At 42.4% G+C, this 26,806-nt stretch overlaps 1 protein-coding gene across 1 annotated transcript in view; it reads right to left on the bottom strand.

The window, feature by feature from the left end:
* Positions 1 to 26,806, bottom strand: part of cps1 (carbamoyl-phosphate synthase 1, mitochondrial) — a 62,071-nt gene that overhangs the window by 9,223 nt on the left and 26,042 nt on the right. Inside the window, exons 24-34 of the mRNA XM_088930056.1 lie at positions 26,398 to 26,461; positions 25,835 to 26,016; positions 22,871 to 23,065; positions 21,944 to 22,011; positions 18,311 to 18,386; positions 13,442 to 13,519; positions 8,814 to 8,921; positions 7,243 to 7,332; positions 6,514 to 6,684; positions 2,835 to 2,909; positions 1,437 to 1,535 (exon numbers count right to left, since the gene is read on the bottom strand). Coding sequence (XP_088786182.1) covers positions 1,437 to 1,535; positions 2,835 to 2,909; positions 6,514 to 6,684; positions 7,243 to 7,332; positions 8,814 to 8,921; positions 13,442 to 13,519; positions 18,311 to 18,386; positions 21,944 to 22,011; positions 22,871 to 23,065; positions 25,835 to 26,016; positions 26,398 to 26,461 — 1,206 coding nt within the window. The remainder of the gene's footprint in view (positions 1 to 1,436; positions 1,536 to 2,834; positions 2,910 to 6,513; positions 6,685 to 7,242; positions 7,333 to 8,813; positions 8,922 to 13,441; positions 13,520 to 18,310; positions 18,387 to 21,943; positions 22,012 to 22,870; positions 23,066 to 25,834; positions 26,017 to 26,397; positions 26,462 to 26,806) is intronic.

Raw genomic sequence — 26,806 nt, 5'->3', positions numbered from 1 at the left:
GGATGAGTATAAAACATGACAATATTGGCAGGTTCCCAAATAGCTAACTGCTCTGCCTTCTGGGGGTGTTGCGTTTCATAACGGTGCTATATACTTCTATCAAACAAGTATTGAGCGCTTGTGACACATAAAACAGCCTCTCCATGATGAGAAATAACTACTGTCAACTTCCATCTGGGCTTCAAAAGATTTAAAAGCAGATTGCGAGAGCAAGCTGGGGATGGATGCACTGGAGAGGAGCAGCCAGTGGCAGAGAGCATGACAGTTTGTTCTGCACAGTACAACTACACACACACACAAAAACATTACTACAGTTAATACTACACACAGTGTACAAACTGCGCCTCTCTGCTAAGACGTGTATCAAACATGCACTTTTACACATTTACCTAATGTACTCACAACAACACAATATCAGAAGGTCAGGCAAATGTGAAAATGATATCAATCCGTTCTTAGTTGTAGAATAATGCATTAATTTCCTTTCCCCAACTGTAAAAATACCAGGTATCTTAAATTTTGTTTTGCTGCATCGCAGGGTTAACTCTAAGCAGAGCACCTTTCACTGGTGCCAGTTCAAGCTTATCAGTCACAGGAGCCCTTGGTGAACTGCAAGCTGAAATTCCCCTGGTCACTGTCAGACCACCAGACCCTGAAATCATTCAGCCAAACTGTACCCTAAGGCTAGGGTAGTATATGTGACAGAGGCTTCTTTTTATTTTAAAGTTTTTCTTTTTGTTCTGGGAGGCAGACGGTTTATTTGGAAGCAACTCCGAAATTAAGAGAAATGTGCAGACTGTTGGAAGAAGCATACTGTATGTCTTACTTGCCAAATAAGGAAGGTCTATTTTTACTGCACTCATTTCCATGAAGCCAAAGACTCTTCCAGCATTTCACAATATGCCATTCTGAGAGCTTGGGTGTCTGCTAAGAAATGCCACCAAAAATATTCTCCTAGCAAGCTTCAGTAGGAGTCCCACTTCATGTTTTTCTTTGTGCGTAGATTTTGTTAATCTGTCAAACTGAGAACTGTAAAGGGAAATAAAGTCTCACTTGCTTTATATCACTGAAGTTGGCAGCTTTTTTTTGATCAGTGTTTATATTCATTTTGGATCCAAACTATCGTGTTAATTAACACTGAACATCGCCAGTCTCCCAGAATGCAATTTACACTCTTCCTCACTTAAACAAAACCACACACACAGGCCTGTAGGCATCTCACTGAGCCAGAAGCACCTTATCTCTCTCCTTACGAATACAGGATGAAGAGGCAATTGTACTTGAACTGCTGAGGATCGAATTCAGAAAGCCAGTCGATGCACACAAACTTAAGCAAAGGTGGTGGCGTGCTCCTCTGTGGACCCTCCCCTGCTTGTCAACTTCAGTCACAGAAACCTTTTCAAAAGGCTCAGTGGCTTCAGTTTCAGTTCCCTTACCTGAATCCCAATGAGAATTCCTTTCTGAGGTAGTTTAAAGCCCGTGGACAGCATCGCTTTCAGGAATGCTGAGTAAATGTTTGGCCCAAAGCAGGCGACCTACAAAGATATGGTCAAGCTGATTAGAGACATGACAGATTAAGCTATTTTCTCGTTTCCTTAGCAATGCAAGTGAAACATCCTAAAAACAACAAAAAAATCATTTTCAGGACATTAAGAATATCCTTGGTAATAACCTTTCTCAGGTGGCACAGTGGCGCAGTGGATAGCATTCTTGCCTGGCCGTGCTGGGGCCCTGGGTTCAGCCCTGGGCCTGCAGTGCTCTCTGTGTGGAGGTTGTACAGTATGTTAATAATAATAACAACAACAACAACTTTTCCTCTCCATATTCGCATGTTTTTTCCCCAGATGCTCCGCTTTCCTCCCACAGTCCAAAGACAAGTACTGTAAGTTAATTGGCTCCTGGGAAAACTGGCCCTTGTGTGAATGTGTGTACTGTATATACAGTACTGAATGTGTGTCTGCCCCGAGATTGACTGGCGTCCTGCCCAGGGTGTACCAGGCCTTGCACCCTCTGCATGCCAGGATAGGCTCTGGTTCCCGCATGAGCCGGAATTGGAAGGAAAGGTTAAAAAAAATAGATGGATAACTATTCTCTTCCTCGTATAATGTTATTGCCTGTTATTATAATGTTAAAAAAAGCAAAACATACATTCAAGTGCTTGGTCTATAACTTGTAACATCTCGTCCATACCTCTTATTTAATTTTTGCCTTGAGTAAAACTGTGTGAGCAAGGCAGCCTCGAAGCAAATGAGAGCACAGGATCACATTTAGAAACAAGCAAACTCAAGAAAAACACAGCATTAGAACTTCAAAGCCTTGAGAGAATATGTTATATAATTGGCTTTTGCTGGGCCTCTGTTCTGAAAATTAGTTCCAATTGTTATTGTTTTGCCAAGTGAAGCAGGTGGGCAATCTGCTCTGAACATTAATATTGTGCTATTCGGGGTTTTTTTTAGAACACGTCCTCACAGAGTCAGTTATTCACAGGACGGTGTATGGGGAACCTGAGTTCCGCAGTCACGCTCAAGAGATACTTAGCTCTCCCAGCCCTCCAGACAGCCGGTGAGGATTCAGGTGTTTCGCCTGAAACAATCAGCATGGATTGCTACATGACTGAGAGGCAAGTCAAGGGGGGTGGGCTGTGCAATAAAGCCCTTTTTAATGAGAAAGAAGCATATTAACTCCACTCAGGGACTGCCTGTGAGGGTGTTAGCATTTGCTCCCTGGCCAAAGGAGCTAAACAGTCTTTTGCTAAAGATTAATCCGATATTTTGAGGAGGAAGCAAAAGAAAAACAAAAAGATCTAGGAAAAAGGAGAACTACTGTACAAGTACCTCTCCAGTTGAAGCCATTTCACAGCGCAAGATGGGATCGGCGTCCCTCAGGCGAGGCCAAGAGAACATGGGAGCCTATGAAATGAATTCCAAAAGGTTAGTGATTGTTTATTTGCCGACTTGATCGGAAGTTTATGCAACACAGGGCGCTGTAGCTGTGTCCACTGTAGTGCAGTAGAGCTGGTTCCCAGCTAGTCTATGACAATGCTGCCACCTAGAGGCAGTTAAAAAACATTTACAGGCAATCACAAACGAAGATTGCCTTTTATTCATCTCAAACTCCATTTGAATTAATTACTTCCCTGAGATTCTGATGCAAATTAATACTGAGGTTTGAAATCTTTTGAGAAAAAAAATGAAATGCAGCTGACATCCAACATTTTGACTTCCGTATTCTTCGGCGAGAGCCTAAACAAGTTAGAAACAGATTACTCTGCAACTGGAAACGACATCAATTTGTAGACTGATGACAAAACGTACAGCAATGTTCATGTGATACTCCTCTGCAGTGGCACCGAGTGAAGCAACAAACCTAAAAACTACAAGAAGCAACTGCTTTCACGTTAACAAAGGACAGCTTTCATAAGTTGACTGAGGTCTGATTGACACAGAATGAGTGTTTTCCTCTTCATTTGAACAATTTAAGCAACCATTTCAACAATTAAATCTAATTTGTACCCTCTGTGAATAAGTACCTGATTTTAAAAATAATTTTATTACCAGTACTTATAAATTATGAATCCTCATTAAATACCGATAGAAACCTCCTCCATAAAAACACATGCAGCTTACAGTACCTTCCAAGAACATGGCATCTACCTAAAGCAGTTTTATTGCTTAGGACTCTGCTTTGGGTAGAATTTAATGTGAAGAGACTAAAAAAGCAGTGTGGTTTTAAAGATGATGCTGCAGAAACACAAGTTTCAATGAAGGAAAACTGAGCAGCTGGGACTTGTTACAGGAGAAGTACAGGCCTCTGCTGAAATGGTAGCAGCAGAAAAAAATGGTAATCACTGTAACTGGGTGAAAGCAGTGCTATCTGTTTAATCAGGGAGTAGCCATTGGGAGCAACCATCTAAACTGAAAATGCATAAGAATGTGTAATTTATTAATGCATTTAAATTTGTTTATACCAGCATGCCCAAAGAGATGCAAACATATGTTAACGTGCAAATAATTTTGTGTCTTTATTGGGTGTTTATGGAATCAGTGCTGATGAAAAGTGTCGGAGCCACTGGCCCACTGTAGCCAGGCAGCACGCCAGCTGGTGCTCTGAGCCCCTCTTTAAATGGCTCAGCCAACCCAAGACCCCAAAGACAAAACTTCAAAATGCCGCAGCAAGCACTTCCAATGGACGGACAAAACGTCTGCTTTCATCCAGGATCAAGAAAGGGAAAACTCTGGACTCGCTGGAATTATCTGGCAATCTTTATATGGAAGCCACTGGAAGATCAGCGAATACAGCAGAAAAGCTGGGATGGGATGAGAGACTGGGAGGGAGGCTTGCGTTATTGTACAGTAAATGTACATGTGTGTTCCAGATATTGAAATCCCAGTCACTGTGAGTGGCTGCACACTTTATATTCAAGACATGATGCATCATGAGCCAACATGATTACACCTGGGTAACTGTCTCTTGTATCCTGGTCTTGTACTGCATAAACTTTCAGTAATTACCGGGAAAGGGCTTGAAAAAAAGCATTTTGTTATTTAAATGTTCAAGGTGTCATGCGTACTCCACAAGCAGCTATCGAGTGGATATGAAGCTGCCTGCTAGCCATGACATGAATGATTATTACCGCACCATAGTTCAACATTGTATTGAGCTCTATCCCCATGTCCCCATTTTCACCTTTTCTTCAGAAGTATAATCCCCTGCAATTCTCATGACTTCCACTATCTACTGTGTTTCGCACATCTGGTGACTGGCAGGTAAAATAATATGAAATGGTCCATAGGTCACCAAACACAGCACTATGTAAAGGAACAGCATCAGCAATGGGTGGAAAGGGTTACTGGGAATGAATCGTTTTTGTTTTTTTTAGATGCATGAAAAAAAAATTAAGAAAAAATAACTGTGCACTTACTGTATAAGATCTTATAAGACGATTCAGACCAGAAACCAATCATAACCCTGTCCCTCTCTAGAGAAGAATGGCTGTTGATTAACAGTCTCCATTACCATGAAAAAAAGTGGAACTGCACAAGATTGTATATCTCTTCAGATGAACAGCGTGATAACATTTTTCTAACTTAATTCAGTTTAACCCCCCTTTCTTCTAACAAAGAGGATGCCGGCCTTTCCTTATACCCATTCTCTCCAGCCTAATTAATTTGTGTTGGTGTTGTTTCCACTTCAGTATCCCCTGGAAACCTGTATCCCCTCCTCTGTCATGCACATGTGCTTCACAAAACATTCCAGGACATCTTAATGATATGGGCAGCAGCTCAAAAATTCCAACGTTTCCTCAGAAATGAGGAGAAAAACATTTGAGAAGACAGAACAATGTGCTTCAAAAGTCTGGCTAACAGTAAATGAGGTTCCTAGTCTTAACAGGAGTGTCTTGATTGTGCACCTGCTTGTACCTTTTTTGAACAAAAAAAATAGTTTAAATCATGGTTTTACGAAAATAATAAAAGGTAAGAATTCTATCCTTCAAATGAAAAGTATATTTTTGTCAATATTGTTACCTACAGTATGGGCTATACAGTAAATTGCACAGTGTGGGCTAGTGGGAGATCACAGTCAGATCTGGAAACACTATGGACTATATCCATCAGAGTTAAAATGATTAAAAATAGAGAAGGTCTGGTAGCATATGATTATGGTATTTAAAAGACTAATTAAAAAAATCTTGGCACCTGGCAGCTGGAAGATACATTGAAAGTTTGTTTCATTGATGTTAAGTACATGTCACAGCGAAGAGCTCCATTGCCCCTTGTACATCTGCTCTCTCCCGTTCACAGTGAGCTCTGGCACCTTGTGATTTACAAATTAAGCATTAATGATACCCTTCAGGTAGAACAGTTCCACCTTCAGTGACCTGTTTATGTGCCCTTTCAATCGCCTCTAAGGCATACACATGGCCAAACCTGTGTGCTTAGAAGGAGCACATGACATGGAATAAATAGTTTGGGTTTTACAAACAGCCCACAGTACTGGTTGCACTTCAATAGGATAAAGGCGGTTTCCTCTCTTACCAGTATTTAACTTAAGCGCCTTCCATCAAGTTTAAAAAGAAAAACTAAATCCAACCTCAGTGGACTTGCAGCTGGCCTAGGTGAACCGGTGTGGCTGAGAAGTTGCTGTGGTCTCTGCATCTCTGGCAGAACAAGCAAGATGCTGTGTATTGGTCACTACACAGAACTAATTACTGTCAGTATAAATAAACAACATATTAATAGTCATATTAAAATGAAAGCGGATAGTTAACTGATAACCACAGCGATCGTAAGAGAGTAACCACAGATGAAATGGAAAAAAAACGGGTCCTTTTGGTGCACATGAAAACCGAAGCATATTACGCTGTGTTGTACGGTGCAGCAGTCATTTCATCTTCTTCAAAGCCCCCCTTAAACACAAAGGGAAAGAGACCTAAATGTCACAAAGGCTCTGCTGTGGAAAAGGGCCATAGGGGTGACATTCCCAACGCAGCCTCACTCCCTCTCTTTCACAGACCTTGATGCCCACGTAGTCCATGGGGATGAGGGGGTTTTCGAAGGACGGCAGGCGGGACTCGTCGATGTGCTCCCCGATCATGACCCGGGTGGCGATGTCGATGAAGTCGACTCCGATGGTCTTGGAGACAAAGGGGAAGGAGCGAGAGGCACGCAGATTGCACTCGATGACCTGGGCACAGGGGCAGCAAGACGTGGCACAGCTGGGTTACAGGGGGCACTTCTTTGATGAACATGCCACCTTCAGCTGGAAGAGATCCTCAGAGCAACTGGTTACTAACTACCAAACCGGCTTGATGGGTTGAATAGCGGCCTCTGGTTTATAACGTCTCTTATGTCACCCGACAGCAATAGGCAGGAAGTAAGCTACAGCAGAAAAGCTCCACCACTGGCTCAAACACAAAGCATCCTTCTCATCATGGTGGATAGTTAAGGTTAACAGTCTCTTGGTTCTGTTATCTTGGTCAATAACAACAATGATAAGCATCCTGGCTTCTAAAAGCTAAAAAAAATACTTCTTAACTGCTACAAAAGCCATTTTTAAACATATCTATACTCCAGAACGAACTCCCAAACACAGGATCCCAAACAAAGCTAAACAGGTTCAAAGCTCAATAAAGAAGTCTGATGCTACTGACATCATCAGTTAATAGGGGATTGAGAATTTTTTTCAGAAATCTCAAAACCACACAACTGCATAGAATAGTAAGTTAAAATTAAAGTTTTATACCATGACATCATTCCCTTTCACGAGAAACTGTGTGTTGAATGGTCCGGAAATATCAAATGCCATGGCGATTTTCCGAGTTGTGCTCTTTACCTGCGGTGGAAAAAAAATAAGGTCTTACTCACGAAATACTGTATAACTGCTTTGATTTTTTTTTCACTTAACACTTTTTTAGATCTTTACAGTATCCTTCTAAAAAGGTTTGCACTCTCATATTATAAACATTAATGTTTCATCTATTTAAAGGACACTGGAATACAATTCCTTGCTACTGTATGTCCCCCACACCCTTTTTAGAAGGCCAGGTGTTACAGCAAAATTATCTCCTCCGTAGAGAACTAGAGACACTCAGACAATACTCTCCCCCTGCCTGTGTTTCTGAAGATAATCCCAGAGGATACTAGGTGTCCCAACATGGGAATGTCTTGATTTTAATACTGGAGAAACGAACACAAGACAGATCGAAGAACTTTGAGAGGGAAAGGGTGAGGAATTCTAAATCAACACTGAAAAAAGCTGCCATCATTGTTGAATGAAACCTCAAATTCTTACTGGTGTTAATTTCCCATTTAATTCAACAATACAGAAAAAAAACTCTAAAGGCAACAAGACAGGCCTTTTTAACATTTAAAAAAATATATAATTTTTTGTATGTTATATCCTCCCTTTTGTTTATAGCTACATGTCCACCAAGCCACTTGCAATGCAACATGCTACAGGACCCACAGTTGCTTTACAGGAAAACAGGCACCAATTGGAAGAAAGCTGTATCTTTCACTAATGTCACAGCAAGAGGCAGGTGTCTGGCAGCCCCAGCTGGCGCTGTTTTGTTCAAATCAGAGAGAGCCGGTCCTGGTGGTGCTCTGCCAGTTGCATGCTGCTCTTAGAAGAGCCTGTGCCACAGGTGAACGGTATAATGTCTGGACCAGTGCATAAACTTCTAAATATGAGATGGTTACCATCATTCCATTGAAATTAGCACACTGTTCTCTCAGCCAACTAGAGAGATGTCAGAGGCCACAATTACACCACAACACACTGTAACTCTGCCTTGCACAGTAACTTCACTTTTAAAAAGTCTTGTACCGTCAACCTGTATTCATTTTAAACTCACCAATGAATGGGCTAGTATATAGTTTTCCATCTCTGTAATGCTTACAATCTGAAAGAGCACAACTCCTCATACTCTCCTAGAATACAGGAATAGGAGTATCAGCTCATTTGCCACTATCACACGAGACAGGAGTGGCTGCTCTGTTTTTAGTCAAAGCATTAAGGATTTTCTTGGCTGCCATTTTGAGAGCATCTTGCTCTGTATTGAAACCACCTGCCAAAGTGTCCAAAAAGGAATAGTAGCTTCTGCATTAGCTGCCGATTCTTATCGATTTTTTTCGATTCTCACACCTGGCACACACCGGGTCTTTTTTTGTGTTTTGCACCATGAGCAGGTTTTTATCTTTAGCCCGTTTGTTCTAATTTGTCTGGCGGCAACCTCTCGTTACACAGAGGCGAAAGAGGCGGAGGAGCCGCGGAATGTTGGCGCGGGGTATTCCGGAATGCCCCGGTGCTCTGACCTTCTCCAGCGCCCCCTGGCTGAGGGTCTGTGTGGGCAGCATGAGAGTGGCGTCTCCCGAGTGCACGCCCGCGTCCTCCACGTGTTCCGTGATGGCGTGGACGAGGACCTGCGGCGGGCACAAACAGAGGCGTCCGCATGGTGAAACAGCACGGCAACCCGGGAGAACCGGAGCACGGGGAGCGAAGCGATTCCTCGGCTAGCGATGAAAACACGGGCTTCTATAAATGAAAGTTCACTTCCGAAAAGCTCCTTTAGTGCTGCTGTTTTTTTTTTAATTCCTCTTAGCTGTGTAGTTTGCAATTAAAAAAATATTCTTCTTAAGTAATGCATGCTGCCAACAGAACACTGCAGGGTAAAAGACCTCTCAAATCTCATGACAAAAATCCAGCCAGATCCTCTTCAGCAGAAAACAAGAATGGGAAGGAATGGGAATTTAACATGACGTTATCTGTCATGGCGCCGAAAAAAATCATCTTTTAGCTGCAATCGCTGCTAAATTGCGCAATAATTTCTGAGTCGGCCTATTATAGAGGAAATTACAAATGAATCAACAAATGGATTACCAGGATTTTTATTTGTAAATATCTTCACTTTCTGTGCAGTTACGAAAACAATTTATTCCAAAGGCCTGAATGCCATCTTTTCTTTTTTCCCAAATACCATTTTCTTCTCTGGGGAAAGCGGCAGAATTTCATGAACTGCAATATCATTAGAGCCTCTAAACACTCAATAACTGTAACGTTCATTAACACACTTCAAATGAACACTATAATTAATATGGAAAAGGCACATGAAGTGTTCCCAGATTGCTTTCACAGTCTGACTTGAATAATGCATTTTGTTTGGCATTCTGTCAATGCTCAGGACAGAACAGGCATGAGGGAGAGCAGCAGAGACTGTGTGTGTGGTGCTGCACGGAGCTCATATACACATCAGCAATTAACATTATCAGCTAACTGCCAAGTGTCACAGACTCTGAAGTGCGCGGAACTCCCCAAGGTGAGGAAGCTGGAGCCCGACTCCTCTACAGCGTGTTAAAGAACTTTTCCCCTTCCCACCCCAGGCTACAAAGCATCGTACAATGAAATCCAGGGGACATTCGAATATAAAGATGTAATACTTATCTCATGACGTTGGATTCAGTTTACAAATAATGTAAGTTACCAAATACTGGTGTCCTTTATTCATCAATAAAAATTATTACTATTATGATCGTTATTATGTCTCTCTTGAAGGGGGGAGCTACACATGCCTGTGGGCTGCAAAGGAACAAGTAGAGGCTAACTCCACTCTGAAAAGTGGGTATTTTGGCTGTGGAACTTCCTTCTGGGGTATCACAATGGATCCACAGAGGAACTGTGGCGTGTCTAGTTTGTAGACAAGATTAAAAAGCCAGGTCCAGCTTTCAACAGTTTTCTTTTCCAGATCAGATCAATTACTAAGGCCTGAGAGGTGGGACACTTTTGTTCTGTGATTTCTTCCAATGTATGTCATTTGGATTTTTTACACTGGCAAGCATACACACTCTGTGAACTTGGACCACCGGCTTCTTTCCAAGAAACCACCGAAAACCACCAAAGGACTCGTGACAGTGGACTCTACCAAGGTTCTCCAGGCATTCACCAAGACAGGGTAAGATGGAGATGGCCTGGGTTAAAAGGATCCATCTTCCTGGTCTGGGGGCTAGGAGGCGAGGGTGTCTCGGGCTCCCCTGCAGTGTTTAGAGATCAGCTAGCCTCATAAAGGACGTCAACACTCGTCAACACTCGTCAGCACTCGTCAGCACTCGTCAGCACTCGTCAGCACTCGTCAGCACTCAGCATGGGATCCTTCTGCAACATACTCCTATATAAAAACCCAGGCTTTCAAATTAAAAATTAAATACATTAAAATGGCTAAGCTGCATTTCTTCTGTGTTTTGCTGTTTCCACTTAATCATGTCCTAATCATGTCTACCTGCAGCACTGGAACTCATGAGCATCTGCAATATTTGCAGTGGTTACAATTCTGGACTCTCCAGACCAGGAGAGGAGAAGCAGTAGTTAATTTGCCATTGGGTTAGCTCTAAACATAACGAGCTCTTGCCCTCTGCTGAGTATGGAGATGTACTGCTCGGACAGCTGCTGTGTCAAAAGATTCCTTGACTGCAACTAAGAAGACTTGGGTGAAGTAGTAGGAGACTCGGCTGCTGTCATGTCAGGGGTGCAGGTAAAGGTTATGGTCAGTGTCCTTAACCATAAGCTATCAACCAAGTAGGTTTACAATCATACTATGACTGGTTAAACAGGTTTAGGGATAAATCAGTCAAGGTTATACAACTGGTATAAAGGTACAGTACAAAGGTTAAGGTATCATTGGTTATAGGTTAAAGGGAGGGTGAAAGGGAAATGGGGTGAGTTTTCTCTTCCTTGAAAGGAGCCTGGTTATTGGTTATCCCAGAGGGGACTCGGGTTATCGGGGCAACCAGACTCTGTGGCTGCCTGAAGAAGTAAGACTGCTCTTTTAAGGTGTAATTCCACTATATGCATAAGAGGAGGCTGTGGGTCTTCCCTTGAGCGTAAGCCCACTGGTCAGATGTGCAGGACCCTCCAGTGCATAAGACCTCAGGCTGTATGGAGGGGGCTATCAGGAACACTCCTGGGTTAACTTGACTGAGGAAAGCAGCCCTGGTCTCATTTGGTTGCTTAACAATATTCCCAGAGGGTGTTATATAATGAGAGAGATCATGTGGTTATATACCAACCAGAAAACACCTAGTAGGTTTATACAGACAGACCGATGGCTTAGTGATCTGGTCACACACTAACATAGTTTGTGGTTACAGGCTAATGGTTAATTGATGGTTAGGGTTTAGATCTGGTTACGGGTGAAGGTTACAATTACAGTTTACATGGTGGGTGTGTTCTTGAATTGGGTTGTGTTGTTTAATGATGTATAGGTTATGGTTTACAGGTTAGGGTACGGACTCTCTGTTCAAAGGGTTGTGATTTATGGTTCGGTTTAAGATCAATGGTTAAGATTTCAAAACAGGACACAGGGACTTTGTGATACAATGTCCTCAGAACAGCAAAGGTACAGGGTAGAAAAAAAAAACAGCTACAGGTCAGCAAAAGTAGCCCAATTTAGATCACAGAGCTGGGAAACCAAGAGTTATGGGCTGTGAATGCCAAGGGTTGCTATGCTACTGCTCACAGAGGTGATGACTGGGCACACAGCTATAGAGACCCACCCTGAATGGTACCTAGGCCCAAATAAAGATAGTGCATTTACTGTGTTTACTGCCTTCAGACATTCAACCTCTATTTTAAGGTTGTCATGACATGTCTCCGTGACACAGCTGGTGAGCAGAGCGACTATGAGGGCAGGTTAGCCTCCACTTCCTGCAAGAGTGCTGCAAATATGGAGGAGGCTTTCCATTCTGATGAAGCAGGACCCACCAAACCTCTCACTCACTAGCAACAGCAAGCTTTTGCTAATTTTCCTCCGCATCATTAAACTCCTTCAGCAATTACACATAACAGCACTTCAAGCACTCAGCAGCTTATTATCTTTAACTGCTTAATGCTATAAACTGATCTTAATCCAAATCTTCTTCACAATTATCAATATATAGTTTAGTACACAGCTGAGTTTTTTTTCTTTTGCTGCCATAAGCAAAAGGCGGAGAAACAGTTGTGTAAATCGATAGCAACTGTCGAAGAATCTATCAGGAAAGGGTTTGGTGATTTACTAGGACAGGATTTCTCCCTTTTCGCTTTAACCCACCACTTGAAAGAAGATCAAGAGGATCTGAGGACTGGCTCCAGGAAACTGAGCTGTTGAACAAGATGAACTTTAACATGGACACCCAGCGGCCATGACTGACTGAAATGGGAAGACTACCCCAAGCCAGCCAGTCTGAAGCTGAAATTCAAACTGGCTGGACCAAAGACAGCAGCATTTCTGAAAAGTCAAGTTCTGAAGTGACATATTATAGGGGAAACAACTGCATCCCATAGGTCACTAAAGCATTAAGGCTCAACTTGATGTATGACAGTAATGTGGGATGACTGCTGATGTAAAATAATATTCTCTCTTTTTTATTTAGCCATATCCCATATCTATATTCAGAAACCTCCCAGGAAAAGTATCTTCTTGAAATATTAAAATCCTACTTTAAAGAAAGCTAAGTACATATGCAGAAAATATCTATAAAAATGACATTTAGATTTTTATTTTTTGAGGGCGCTCCTCCTAAAAACTTTAAAAAAAAAAAACCCACATTAATGCCAGGTCACCATGCTATTTATGCTTCAGAAATACACATGCATAACTTACAGACTGACCACAAGCTACTGTGCGTCACTGCGCTCTCCATATCAAAGATCACCCTTGGGGGAAGAAAGCTGTAAAAACCAATCGGGTGCATGAAACAGAAAATAAAATTAGAAATGGGAGAGATCACAGCTGCAATTTATAGCAGCACTGTTCTACAAGTTAAAAAGGGTTTCATGCTACTGCATACAGTGTAGATCACTCACCTTCCCTATTAACTTTAGACTTGCACTCTCGCCCTTTGTACATTCACGTGCATTTTATCCATCCTGCTATGATATGGACAGTAACTGGTCAAATCCAGTTACTCACCTTCCCATCCCTTGCCACTGCATCCATTTCTATTTCCCTGGCTCCCTCAATGAACTTGGTGATGACAACTGGGTGTTCCTGCAGCAAACAAAAAAAGCAGAAAGTGGTTGAGGCATACTTACCGCATTGTGATGTACAGCATCCCACAGAAAGCAAACAAGGGAGACCACTCTACAGCACAAACAGGACAGAGGCTTTTATCCCTGTAACACATCAAAGTTGGCTGAAACAAAGGGCCTTTAACATACTGTACGGTTTGAAATCATAGGTGGCTTAATCAGAAAAGCTGTTCCCCTTGAGCTTGGGTCTTGTCATTAACCGAATTCTGCAAAGTAGTGATGCAGTTGTGGGACTGCCTGGGTATTAGTTGGCAAGGGTCTGCATTTCGTTTGGTGAATCCTTGAGTCCTATGACTTACTATGGGCCAACAAGATTGCAGTGACATCAGACAGAGATGCAGCATTCCCTCAGTCAAGCACTCTCCTGCACGGCACTGTGGAGCTCGAGAGAACGTCAAATCATACATGACTCTGGTACTGCAGGTGGGTGTGACAGAGGAGCATGGTTGCAGAACCTCACTGGTGTGCACTGCATGGGGCTGTACCCATAAAGCCCACAACACCAGCACCAAAGAGTCTGATAAACAGTTGCAGCTTCTAAACTGAGAGGGTACAGATAAAAGAAAAATGGGATATTCTGGATTTTAAGAACACAGAACTTTGTGTTTACCTGCAATTTCCTCATTTTATCTTATTGCACAATGTGGCACAGTGCAATTGAGCAAAATACCATGTTCCTTTGATTAAGCAGCTTGCAGTAATGTGAGAACAGAGGCTAATAACTTAATAATAATTAATCAATAATATTTTTTTAGTAAAGTGAGCTTTTTTGTAGCTTAATGCTTCTATTATTCTGTTCTTTTCAGTCAATGTGCCATTTGCCTCATCTTTTCAGGTCCAACAATGTACAACCGCTTCCCAGTCTGACATGAGAGGGCAGTGGCGGGGAGTGTTATGAAACAGCCTGTTCATCAGTCTGGAGGGCAGGAGCTGCGTAATCTGCCAGGTGTAAAAATAATCAGGCAGAGGGAAGAGGAAGACATGTGCCAACTGCAGCCGGAGCCCCAGGACAGAGAGGTCACAGAACCGATCTGCAAAGCCAATTAACCACACAGGAACAGGGAGCACTTGAGACAGTGTGTCACCATTGGACTCGCATAACATCAAAGACATCATCCAGGCAATGCTTGGGGGACAGTGTTCACTTGTGTATTCTGATTTTGAGATGGCCCCGTGTGTGTGTGTGTGTGGGGGGGGGGGGGGTATTGGGGGGGAGGTCAAAATCGGCTCCCTATTTAGCTGGCAAGTGGGCAATGAGGATGAAGCCGATACAAGTCTGGAACCTCAGCGCATGAAGGTCATTGATTCCTTTAGTACAAGAGGGAAACATGTCAACAATGTATTGTAATATATAATTTCACTGTCCATAAATATAAACGTATATAAAGTAGACGCATTTACTAATTGTCACATTAGAGGTTTCATTAGCAATTAGCAATTTTAATTATCAGGGCAGGACATTTAAACTGATGGCCACTGTGTTCAGAGTTGAAAATAAGATTAGAGAACTAAACAATAGATGGTAAAAGGCTACTGATGCCCAGTAACCACTTCAGCACAAACTTTTAGGGGGGATTCAGACTTAGAGGTGTTTGGCTTTTCAAACAGGCACAGACACAAAATGTCTAAAACCTGCAGTTCTTCTCGTACTGACTAGGATTCCTGCTCCTACAGCATCTCATCAGCGGGGTAAAACTAACCTGTCTCAGAGCAGGCATTAGAGTACTGGGGAGGTTGTGGGTTCACACTCCCACTGTGGACACAACTGTTGTTCCATTGAGTGTGATACTTCACCTCAATGGCTCCAGTCTGTCGGAGGCTAGACTGCGATGGATTAGCATCCTATCCAGGGGGATGTCAAGAGTTCTCCGTCTGCTTAGTGGTAAAAGAAACTGGGACAAAATCTGGCACGATGAGCCTGTAAAGCTCAAGTATGGATGAAAAATCTATCTGGCAAAGTGTCAGAAAAATCAAATCTCATCCGACAGGTACAACACATGGAGACACATATATCATAGTCAATCTCGAGTCTTTAAGGGATAGCCTCTTGGGGGATAAATCTATTTCGCATGGCCTCTTAAATGTATTCCCAGGCAGATGAAATCACTTGCATGCAATAGCTCCGTCTTCCAAAACTTTGCTTCTGCTTTCAAAAAGGCTTTGTGTCAAGGTATCTGTCCCTGAATTCATTTTAAAAACTGTTACTATTTCAATCACTGGGAGATACAGAAGGAATTAGTCAGTGCTTAGAAGATGAAGACCAATACTTCAGACATTCCACTTGATCATTTATGAAGGTCTTTATTGAATGTAAGAGGGATCAAGAGATGAACATTTTGCAGTTCAAGTGTCTGCAAAAAAAGAAAAAAATGAAACTGGTCTATTTTTTAAAAAAAAGCAGCAACCAAAGAAGCAGTTACCAAGGAAGTACTATTACTCTTCATTTGAAACAATTACTTATTACTCATTGGGTTTAACAAACTAAACATATTTATACATTACATCTACTGACAATTGATTCATCTCAGTAAGAAGTATTGCAGGACTGAATTTCAGGTGTTGGTTTTTAGACTGGTCCTTCAGGTAATTTACCTGCAATCTTCACCAGCACTCACTAGAAGGAATCTGTGCTCAATTAACTTTGAAAATAAATCATAATTAAGAACAATATGATAAACCATATTTACTCAGCTGGTAAATGCTATCTGTGAATAACTGTTTCGGTGCAAATTCATTTATGCACTAAACAGGCACGGTGCTGCCCAGACCCTAATAGCTGTTGTTGTGCAACTTTTGTACATGGCTTTTGGACATGCAAAGACACGTACTGTAAATTAAGCTGCAATATTAAGTTTATAACGTGGAAATATAACCAAGATTTACATTTAAAACAAATATCTGGGCAATTCTTTTCCCAAAGAGTTGTGGGAGTATGGAACAAGCTATTCAGCCATATTGTTTACCAAATGGGCAAAATGGGAAACACGGTCTCCTTATGTTTATAATCTTTATGTTCTTATACTGTGTACAGCGCATTATCTCAAAATCCAATAAAGCTACTTTTTTATGCTGAGACTGGTGAATGCAAAATTCATTTTAGCATTAAAAATGATACTGATCCATCGCTGGAACTTAGTTAAGTCTAAGTGAATTATGTAAGAACAAACATGTTTTTTTTCCCTTGTTTTTGTATCATCTATTTTTAAATCACTTCAGGGCCCCTGTGACATATTACACTGCCCTGAAAGTTACTCAGATCTCTTTATGCAGCTTCCTCAAAGAATACCGCCTGTAGTAAAGAAAAAGCAATTCTTATAATAGTTTGATCTGTTCAAAGGTTAGCGTGGAACAGAAGGGGAGACCAGGGCATACGTTTTCAGCTCCACAGGCAACTAAAACATCCCTCAACACAGAAAAACTGTCAAAGCAAGTGGGAATCTTTTTTTTTTATGGAACTACCTCAATACAACACTAGCAGCTTTTGACTGCTTTCAGATCCTATGCATCTGAACAGTTTCCTGATGAGAAAAACAGAAATATGCAAAAAAAAATATCCTTTATAGAGTTTCACATCCAGAGAGAAAAGCGAAGTTAAAAATATGTGATTATTTCATTTATTATGTAACACAAAGAGTCAACTGTGCATTTTCCACGAACGGTTTATCCAGGTTGTGCATAGCATTGGCTCTTTAATTGATCTATTACTAATATACTTTTACGAAAACAGAAGCAAGTTAGACATTTAGTTTTTTTATTTTCTGATATAGTTATAGTCTTTATAGCTGTTCTAAGCAGAATTCTTTGAAAACTTAATTCTATGTGTCAGGAATGTGGTTTGATCTTAAGGCTTACATACTTTCATTTGCACTCTGTTGTGTTACAGTGCATTTCACAATTATCTAAATCCCTATGCACATTTTTCATTGACAGTCTTTTTTTTCGAAGCTTTGTGATTTGTCAACTTTATTTTCACCATCAGTTTTTTTATACCATCAAAGGCTATGGGTCTCACAGATAAGATAAACTACCGTGTGAGGTACAGGACTGTGATCACACACAGTCAACAGCTACAAAAAGACCAGTGTACCGTATATGATCACATAGGTTACATTTTCATAAAATGGAGGTAAACGATGCTATCTTGCATAGACTTTCTTTACATGTTTTTTTGCGTATCCAGATCTCCACTCCCTTCATTACCCTGGACATGAAAGAGCTATTTAAAACTACAAGGTGCAAGAGAAGACTAATTCTGAGGCAGGCTAATGTCAAAAACATAGTTGCTCTGTTTTGCACAAGCATTAAGAAGTTTGCACGTCCATTGGAGATGTCTGAACCTCCATGAGAGAAAGACCATTATTACCACAAGCCTCTTCCACAATGTTCCACGTTGAAGCACAAACCGTCTTTCATTCACTAAAGAATCTTGGCGAATCTAAGCGTGTCGCCGGCTGGACTGGACTGCGTTTGCCTTTCACCACCCTCCCTGAAAATGCCGCCGAGGTTAAATCGATCAATCAGCTTTCAGTGCAGAAGTGCAAAAGCAAGGAGCCGTTTTATGAGGGAAATCATGGAGTCCATAGATTTCGGTGGGAATGCCGTGAAAAAGAAAAATTACAGATGAAAATCAACAGCGCCCCTAAGCTGGAGTGAGGGCCAGAGAGCTGACAGAAGGCACCGACCAGCTGTGCTGCATCCAGTCGATGAGGGGGCAAATGCTGCCGCAGAGATGCCCCTCCACTCAGCTTACCTGCGACACCTGCGTGGCCTCCTCTAGAAACCGCTTCATCTCACCCTCACCGTACACCACGTTCATTGCCGAACCGCTACATCCAAAGCGAGAAAGAAAGAGAGGGGGGAGACAGACAGAGACATTCAGGTCAGCAATCACTCCAGGCTCTTCAAAATTACTTTTACTTTCCCAGCAGAACTGTGTTAAGGTTTGTCATTAAAAACAAGCTTTTAGGGTAAAATGACTTTTTTTTTTTAGCAAAACAAGCCCAAATCCCTTCGCACTGCAGAGGAGCATTAGTAGATGTGACTGGGAATGAAGCTGTCACAGCATCTCCCAGACCAGCCTCCCAGCACACTTCATCAGCTGCCCATTAGGCTGTGAGCTTCAGGGTATGTCACCGCGCTCACAGACAGGAGGGGGACTGGGCTGCATGGCTGGCCCTGCTCGGCGCAACCTCAGCTTTCCAAAGAGCTGCTGCAATGCTCCACGGATGCTATCCTAAGAGCCACAATGATGCCATGTATGCACCACTCAGCGTGGGCTCTCCAGGAAGGCCAAAATATACACTGAGATAATATCTGCACAACAAAATGTAAGACAGGTCTTGTGCTGCAAGCAAAGCCTGATAGAGACACTTATGCAGAATACTTATACCGCAGGTAAACCAGAGCATTGGGACAAAATGCCACAAAGCCTCTTCTGATCACTAAAGCTGGTCCACCAGGGGCAACGAAAGGTGTTCTGGTACATCGCAGCTACAGTCTTTACCTGATGTCACCAAACCACCTGAGTACTGCGAACACTGCTCTTCTCACCCCAGTGAAAACTAAGAACGAGTCTTCATGCGAGACGTGGAAGTGTGTCTCCTCTGAGGGATTTCATACTGTATGCAATTAAAAGATGTCTCGCATCCTATTCTAATATTCGTTTCTCGGTTACCCGATTAAATACAGACTTTATCCCTTATTTAGTTGTGTGTTAAACTAATTGAAGTTGTTTCATTAAATGATACCTCAGGCTTCAGAAAACACTTTATTAGCAAAACACTCAGAATCGTGCCTACTGTAGGGAAGAAAACACAAACTTCAAGGGTGTCGGCCAATTTACAGTGTAAGGTGATGATTAATTTTTCATCTGATGCTTTCAGCTAATAGAAGCTATTTTGAAGACAAGACCCCAGAGGGATTTTAAATTCTTTTTTTTTTGCAGAATGATGAGTGGAAGCATGCACTCAGTCATTAATTGGAAGATTAACAAGATTGATAAGTACATTCATTAACATTCTGATGAGGAAAAAGGCGGCTGCTTCCCTCAAAGCTTTCTGAATGCAGCTGTCCCTAGATGTCTTGGGGGTACAGCACCTGAGGAAGTTACTGGAACAGACGGTCCTGCTGGCCAGAGAGGGCTCACTCACAACAGCTAAAAACAATTTTCCTGACTATGAAATGAAGTGTTTAAGCAAGCAAATTTCAACCAAAGCAAAGTCCAAAACAGCACCACCAGCCAGTGGTTTAAAGCATATATTGATCCTCAAAACTGTGAAGTAAATATATCACACTTCTGCTGATGTTTTTGTCTGCTTATGGTAAAATGACCTTAGAAAGGCAAATGAAAACACGAGTGAGAATTTCGAGTGTCATCCTAAACAAATATTTCCTTTTACCTTTTCTCACTTGAGAACACCTCCCACACTGCCTGATTTACCTTCTAAAAAATGTCCTCGACCCTCTGAACCACAGAAAAGGCTGAAGAAGACTGCTTTACTTATTGAGGCATCTCACTGGGGAGCTGGGTTTCTGACATGATAACTAAAACAAAGTCCCAAAGACAAGGCTCCTCACTGGCTGATGCGGTAACAGCCTCAGGAATGCCTCATAAGTGGAATAATAATAATAATTGCTTACACTTATATAGCGCTTTTCTGGACACTCCACTCAAAGCGCTTTACAGGTAATGGGGACTCCCCTCCACCACTACGAATGTGCAGCATCCACCTGGATGATGCGATGGCAGCCATAGTGCGCCAGAGTGCTCACCACACATCAGCTATCAGTGGGGAGGAGAGCAGAGTAATGAAACCAATTCATAGATGGGGATTATTAGGATGCCGGGGTTATACCCCTACTCTTTTCGAGAAACACTCTGGGATTTTTAATGACCACGGAGAGTCAAGACCTCGGTTTTACGTCTCATCCGAAGGACGGCGCCTGTTAACAGTATAGTGTCCCCATCACTATACTGGGGCATTAGGACCCGCATGGGCCGCAGGGTGAGCACCCCCTGCTGGCCCCACTAACAGCGCTTCCAGCATGTTGCGCCATGTTGACACCACATGCCCAAATTCAAGATGCGATGGGAACAGCCAAAAGTTCCTTGCTTTAAACTCACAATCAGGAATGTTAATACCAGCTGGAAGCCTGCAGGGCAAAGTATGATCCATAAGGCATTGTGGGTCTTCCTTTTGTTGCTTAAGATGCTCTGCTGCTTGCAGTCTAACACTGTAGCAGGAAGAAAAAATCAAATGGCTTTTAAGGGTAAATGTCACAGGATGGGTCTACAGTATGTTGTCTCTCCTAGGTTATGTAGAGTCAACCACTGAGTCAGGCTGAATAATAATTGTGGCCATTCAGAAACTAGGCCTTGTAAAAGGAAATATTCACGTAGCAATTCAGCTTACTCTTTACTCTTTGTTAGCGACTGTTTACAAATATAAAAAATAACAAAAATGAGTTGACACAGCATTTTAGGATGATATTACTCAAAATATAGGCACGTTTTTATTTCCTGGCACAGACCTGTGTATGGGTTGAGAATGCACACTTCCACAATTACGATGTTTCCACAAGAAACTATTTGAATCATAGCATATAAAATTGTAAAATTGACTAAATAAATGCAATGCTAAATGCTTTCAACTAAAATTGGCACTAATGTGAACAGCTTCCAAAAAGTTGCAGTGGTCTCTCCACTTATGGTAGAAGAAGCAAGAGCTTGTGCTGTTTATTGGTCAATACACAAATCTTCTATCCATCCTAATCTCTCCCTCCAATTCAAGGCTGCGGGAGAGCTAGGTTCCCTGAGCTAACCTCCCTGAGATACAATGGGAGAAAGCCAGGATACACCCTGGATTAGTGACACTCACACCAGGGCTAATTTTCCCAAAAGCCAATTAAAATAGCAGTATGTTTTTGGACTGTGAAACTCCACACAGATAGCACTCCTAGTCAGAAAGTAAACTAGAGAGCCACAGCTCTGAAAAGCAGCAATGCTGACAACTGTGCCATCACTTCTGCCATTGACAACTAAAATAAATCCCTACTAGGGATACCACCTTAGAAAAATAGGGCTTCCTGCAAATCTTTTGACCCTGGAGATGGAAGGGTCTTACTCTCCACTTTTTTTGGTCCCATTACTGTTTTTGTCCTGCATTTATGCTGCAATGTGAAAAAACAAACAGGTTTTAACAAAAAAAGACCCTTTCCACTGCTTTACTGGCATGGAAAAAAAACAGAAACACTAGTCCCTTGGGTATAAAAGGAAATTAAGTTCACTACTGGTCTTGTGTTTACAACTGAGTGGATACAAGAAATATTAGGCAACACATTCACAAAAGAGGAACCAGTTAGACCTGTCTGTACAAATTCTTACCTCAGAACATATGAAGGTCTCAGAAGACAGGGATAACCAACTTTATTGGCAAAGGCAAAGGCATCTTCCTAAAACACAATACCAAAGGAAAATAAGTCACTATGCAAGTGTCTGTCTTCTGTCACTGGATTTTTTTTTGTCAAACGTCTCTGCCATCCAGAACATTCCAGAGTCTCAGGCAGCCTAAGAAGCCTAATTTCTGCGAAACCTCAGGCAAGCTGCAGCATCAACACAGAGAGCACCAAGTGAGACTGAAATAGAGAAACAGCACCACCACTTGTTAAAATAAAGACCTGAGCCTGTGTTACAGGGATGATTTGTGGTTGATGAAAAGAAACAGCCTCATTTATCAAAGTGCTTCTTAAGGCGATTTTTTTCTTAACAAGCTCCAGAGCCAGAAGTAACCATTAGATGCGTCTTAAAAGCGAGGAATTCAACTCATCCCGACAAAACCTAAAAGGACTTCATGAAGTCTTCAAACAAAGTGCAAAAACCGTTAAAACACCAGAAGTCTGGATGGATCTGTGACGCAATTAAAGGAACACGCTGAAGGTTGTTTGACAGCGAAGAGCAATCCTCAGCTGAGAAATGATTTATTAGCAACCCCCACCTCTTAACAGGTGATACTCACTTTCACAGCGAAAGCAGCTACCAGGTGTGCATGAGACTTTACTAAAACTGGAAAACTGGGTCACATCTTATGTTTGCTATTTTTTCAAAGCCCGGTATGTGCACTTCTCTTTACCTGTCACCAACCCCTCGCGGGCAAAGACTTCCCAAGCGTCAGAAGCAGAGAGATGTGCTTCAGGTTGCGAGGGGGGGGGAAACTCCCCGTTTCTGCTCACCACCTGACAACAGCACCCATCCCCTGCGGTCCCCGCTGGGAGCCAAGCGCAGCGATGGCCAACCAGCGGCCGTCCTCCTTACCAGAGACCTCAGAGCTTTCCACGGAGCCTGCGCCACCCCCAGCTCGTCCAGGATGCTCGAGAAGACGGATCTCTCCTCGGCCCGGTGAATCTGCAGCGGGCTCGTGCCCAGGACTTTCACCCCGTTCTGATGGAGCGGCATGGCCAGGTTGTTGGGTATCTGACCCCCAACGGAGATGATGGTTCCACTGCAGCCCTGAACATGGGAGGAGAGACAGTGGGAGATGGAGAGAGGAGGCAATAATGGAAGGATGATTGCAGGAAAGACAGGGCTGTCTTTGATACTGCATGGTCCGCTGATTATGCTGACATGCTGACATGCGATTTAGCACAAGAAAGTCATTCAGATGTTTGATAAAATATCCCAGGGGTTCAACCACTATAACTGTTATTTTGCTGTGAGCCATTCAACTCTTTTTGTGTAAAACAGGGCATTCGAAAAAGATCTATTACATCTAGCTAAAACAGGGATCAACAGTATATTAATGCTATATCTAGGATCCCAGTCCTTTACACAGTTAAAACAAAACGGAAGCAGACTGCAATTTGATCCAGTTTTTTCACTGAACCGCAGTTTCTTACACAGCACTCTGCTCTTAAATATCAAGCTTGTTTTTTTGAGCAAATCTAAACAGACACATTGGGGAGCCAAAATAATGTTAAGTATATTGCCTTTTGTGCTTCATTAGTTTAATTTGTATAAGAGCCTCCAGATCATAAAACCTGTAATGGACCAAACTGCTGTGAAATTTGAGTTGTAGCTTTTTCCCTACAACAAGAAATGAAGTGTGTGAGACATCGTAACACAGCCAATTCCAGAATAATATATTTTTAAGTAAACCAACCTCCCAAAACCAGACAGAGAGGTTTGGAGACAGACTGACGAGAGAGCACTGCATTTGCACTCCTGTCTCTGTCTTTACTCAGCAGTGAAGAAAAATACTTTATAACATCACCTGTGTTTATAACTAAATCACTAACCGTCATTTAATTTATTAACCAGGCAGGAATACCTTCATGAGCTAACTGTAGATAAGATATGCGTGTAACTGACAAAAATATGTACTTTTCTGAATAGATCAATGCTATTTCTGATTATGTTTCAGAATTTATGACTATAAAAAACCCAGGTAAAATTAAAACTAAGCATTTAGGAACAGCTAAAGTACTGTAGACTTTCCTCAGTAAACCTGCTTCCTAGGATATGCGCAACATCCTTCAATTTCAATTGAGACACAAGCTAGACAGCCCAGTGCTTTCCTTCTATTTTTTTTTTACAAAAGAAGGACCTCCAGCATACAGCAATCTTGCCAGCGCTCCTTTAAATTACATCTCAAGTAGTGTCTATTCTGCTGAGCCACGGGATGACTTAGATCTCAAATCAGTGTCTTATTTTTCCAGCTTGATAGATAAATTAGGTATCAGGTATCTGTTATCTCGAGCAGCCGAATAAATAGGACCTCAGATGGCTGTTATTTTCCTATCTCTGGTGAAGGGGGAAATCACTGAAGAAGGCAGACGCAGGGGTTGCTTAAACAAGAGCCCCTGCTGAAGCGACCTACAACTGAGCCAGTGAGTTAAAGACAAAGCAGGCCTTAACATGTATCTGGTTAACCCAGTACTGTAGTATTAAAAGTAGTATGGCAGCTGCCAGTAATAAAACATAAAACTATTGATGTTTTTGCCAAATTGAGGCATACACCATGGTTTAATGTGGAAAAAGCTGCAGGGGATATCAGCAGTTTTTTAGCTGCACATTTGTTAAATAAATTAACTTATTCACTAAATGACAAGTCCCCATCTTTCCTGACTAGCTCATGGTAAGATTTAATTGCTTAGAATGTGTTCTAATTCCAGTGTCCTACCACATGCTATGAATAGCTCCAATAGGCCCAAACCACTTCATCAGTATCCCTGATGATAAATGTTGATAAGTGTGCTAAAGGAGCAAGCTTTCGGTATTCCAAATAAATAATGGCCTGAGCGATCCACACTATTCTCAGATTGCTGCTCCTGGGGTACAATCAAGCTATCCTCTGCTTCTAATCACCTCAAGTCCAAAACACAAAGGAGCTGGTACTGAGGGAAAGAACTGTATTGTGTTCGAAAAGGCACAAAACAGTGCTTACCACAGAAATATTGTATATAGAGTAAAAACCTGAGCAAGGCAAACCCAATAAAGAGATAATTATTCAAATTTTAAGAAACTTCAAATGGAATCACTTTTATGAAAACCGCCTATCCACTCACAGCTGTCTGAGGAGCAGGCTAAACCATCAGACAGCATTTAAAGACACACTGGGGGTCAATGCAAGATCCCCCCCTTCCCTCTGGAAAGAAGAAGACGAAGATGCCACACCTCTTTCTCTCTTTCCTAGCACATTATGTCAAATTTCAACACACTCTTTCATAGGTTAGGTGTATTAGTTCAGTCAGCTGTCTGTCACGCAGGGGATAGGTCCTCGCTCTCCAGCCAAACCCATGGGAACGAGTTGTCTGTCTGGCTGCCTATCAATCAGGCACTCAATCATCCAATCAAGCTGCCAGTTAAACACCACATAAAGGCTTGATTCACTGCTAGACCGGCGCTCGGACATTTAGCTACTGACAGCCCTGGTGTCTCTTCGCTTAAGCTGTCAGTCAACCTGTCCACCAGGAACCTTGTCTGCTTGAAAGCCCGACCTGCCCTGACCCGTTCTGGTCTGCTCAGAAACTGGGCAGCCCTGCACCGCAGGTACACGTGGCGCAACACTATTATGATGAAAAGTTGCATGGAACACTGTGAGAAATGGCCGAAACAAAAGGCAAACAAAATCCTTCATCTACCTTACCTTTCCTGAGCCCGCAGAACCAGTCTCCCCTGGGAGAGGCCATGGTGTCTGCTCGTTCTTAGAAAGAGCCATTCAGTGGGTGCTGCGCCTTCCAGCATGAGCGTGCGAGAAAAAGAGAGTGGGACTTGACTGACCTCCTGCTGAGTGATGTCCAGCACACGCTCCAGGGTGAGCTCCTCGAAGTACAGCCGGTCACACTCGTCGAAGTCTGTGCTCACTGTCTCAGGGTTGTGGTTCACCACCACAGTGCGCCGCCCCAGCTGCCGCAGAGCCCGGATGCTGGAGACTGCACACCAGTCAAACTCCACACTGCTTCCTTTAGGAATAAGCAGGAGAAATGCACACCGGTCAGGCTCCACACTGCTTCCTTTAGGAATAAGCAGGAGAAATGCACACCGGTCAGGCTCCACACTGTTGTTTTGCAGTAATCCTGTCCGGCTGATATTTACCTGCTTCACTTTTATTGCTCATTCCATTTATTTCTTCCTTCTGCTACCTGTTGACCTCTCAATGTGGTATTTGAAACCAACAGAATAAAGCAGTGAAAGCAATGTGCATCACTAGGCCTATATACTGTATTCATTTCACAAAAAGAACTATTTAGCTGAGGTATAATTTGAGAAAAGGTGAAAGCTGAGCAATGTGAATGAAATCAAATGAAGTGAAAGAGCTCAGCATTAAGTTAAGCGCATCTCACCAATGTGATAGGGCCCACAGCCAAGCACCATCACTCCCTGATCAGTGAAGTCCAGGTCATGTTCCTAATGGGGAGACACAACACAGGAGAATCAGTGGCAGAGCTGTGCTAAATTATCTTGTTGACAGTGGAGATGGAAAAGGGTGTGTGTCATGGGACGGATTCGTCTGCCCCTCCACGTCTGGTAATCTGCATCCAGTAAGAGGAACGAGAACAACCAGAACCTACTGTGTGTCTCTTAATCAATACCATGTAAGAGTGGACACAGTCAATGGCATTCCATTAAATCTTAAAAAGCATAGCATTACTTCCAATTAAAACAGCAAACTCCCACAGGGCTCTGAGATCAGGACATATGTTGAAGAAACTGAGCCGTGCCCAGAGTACAGAGCTATAACCGCAGGCTGAG

This window comes from Atractosteus spatula, chromosome 13 (assembly GCF_055471065.1).
Source record: "Atractosteus spatula isolate fAtrSpa1 chromosome 13, fAtrSpa1.hap1, whole genome shotgun sequence".
NCBI lineage: Eukaryota > Metazoa > Chordata > Actinopteri > Semionotiformes > Lepisosteidae > Atractosteus > Atractosteus spatula.
The sequence above is the reverse complement of the archived record's forward strand: the minus strand, read 5'-3'. Positions and strand labels throughout refer to the sequence as shown.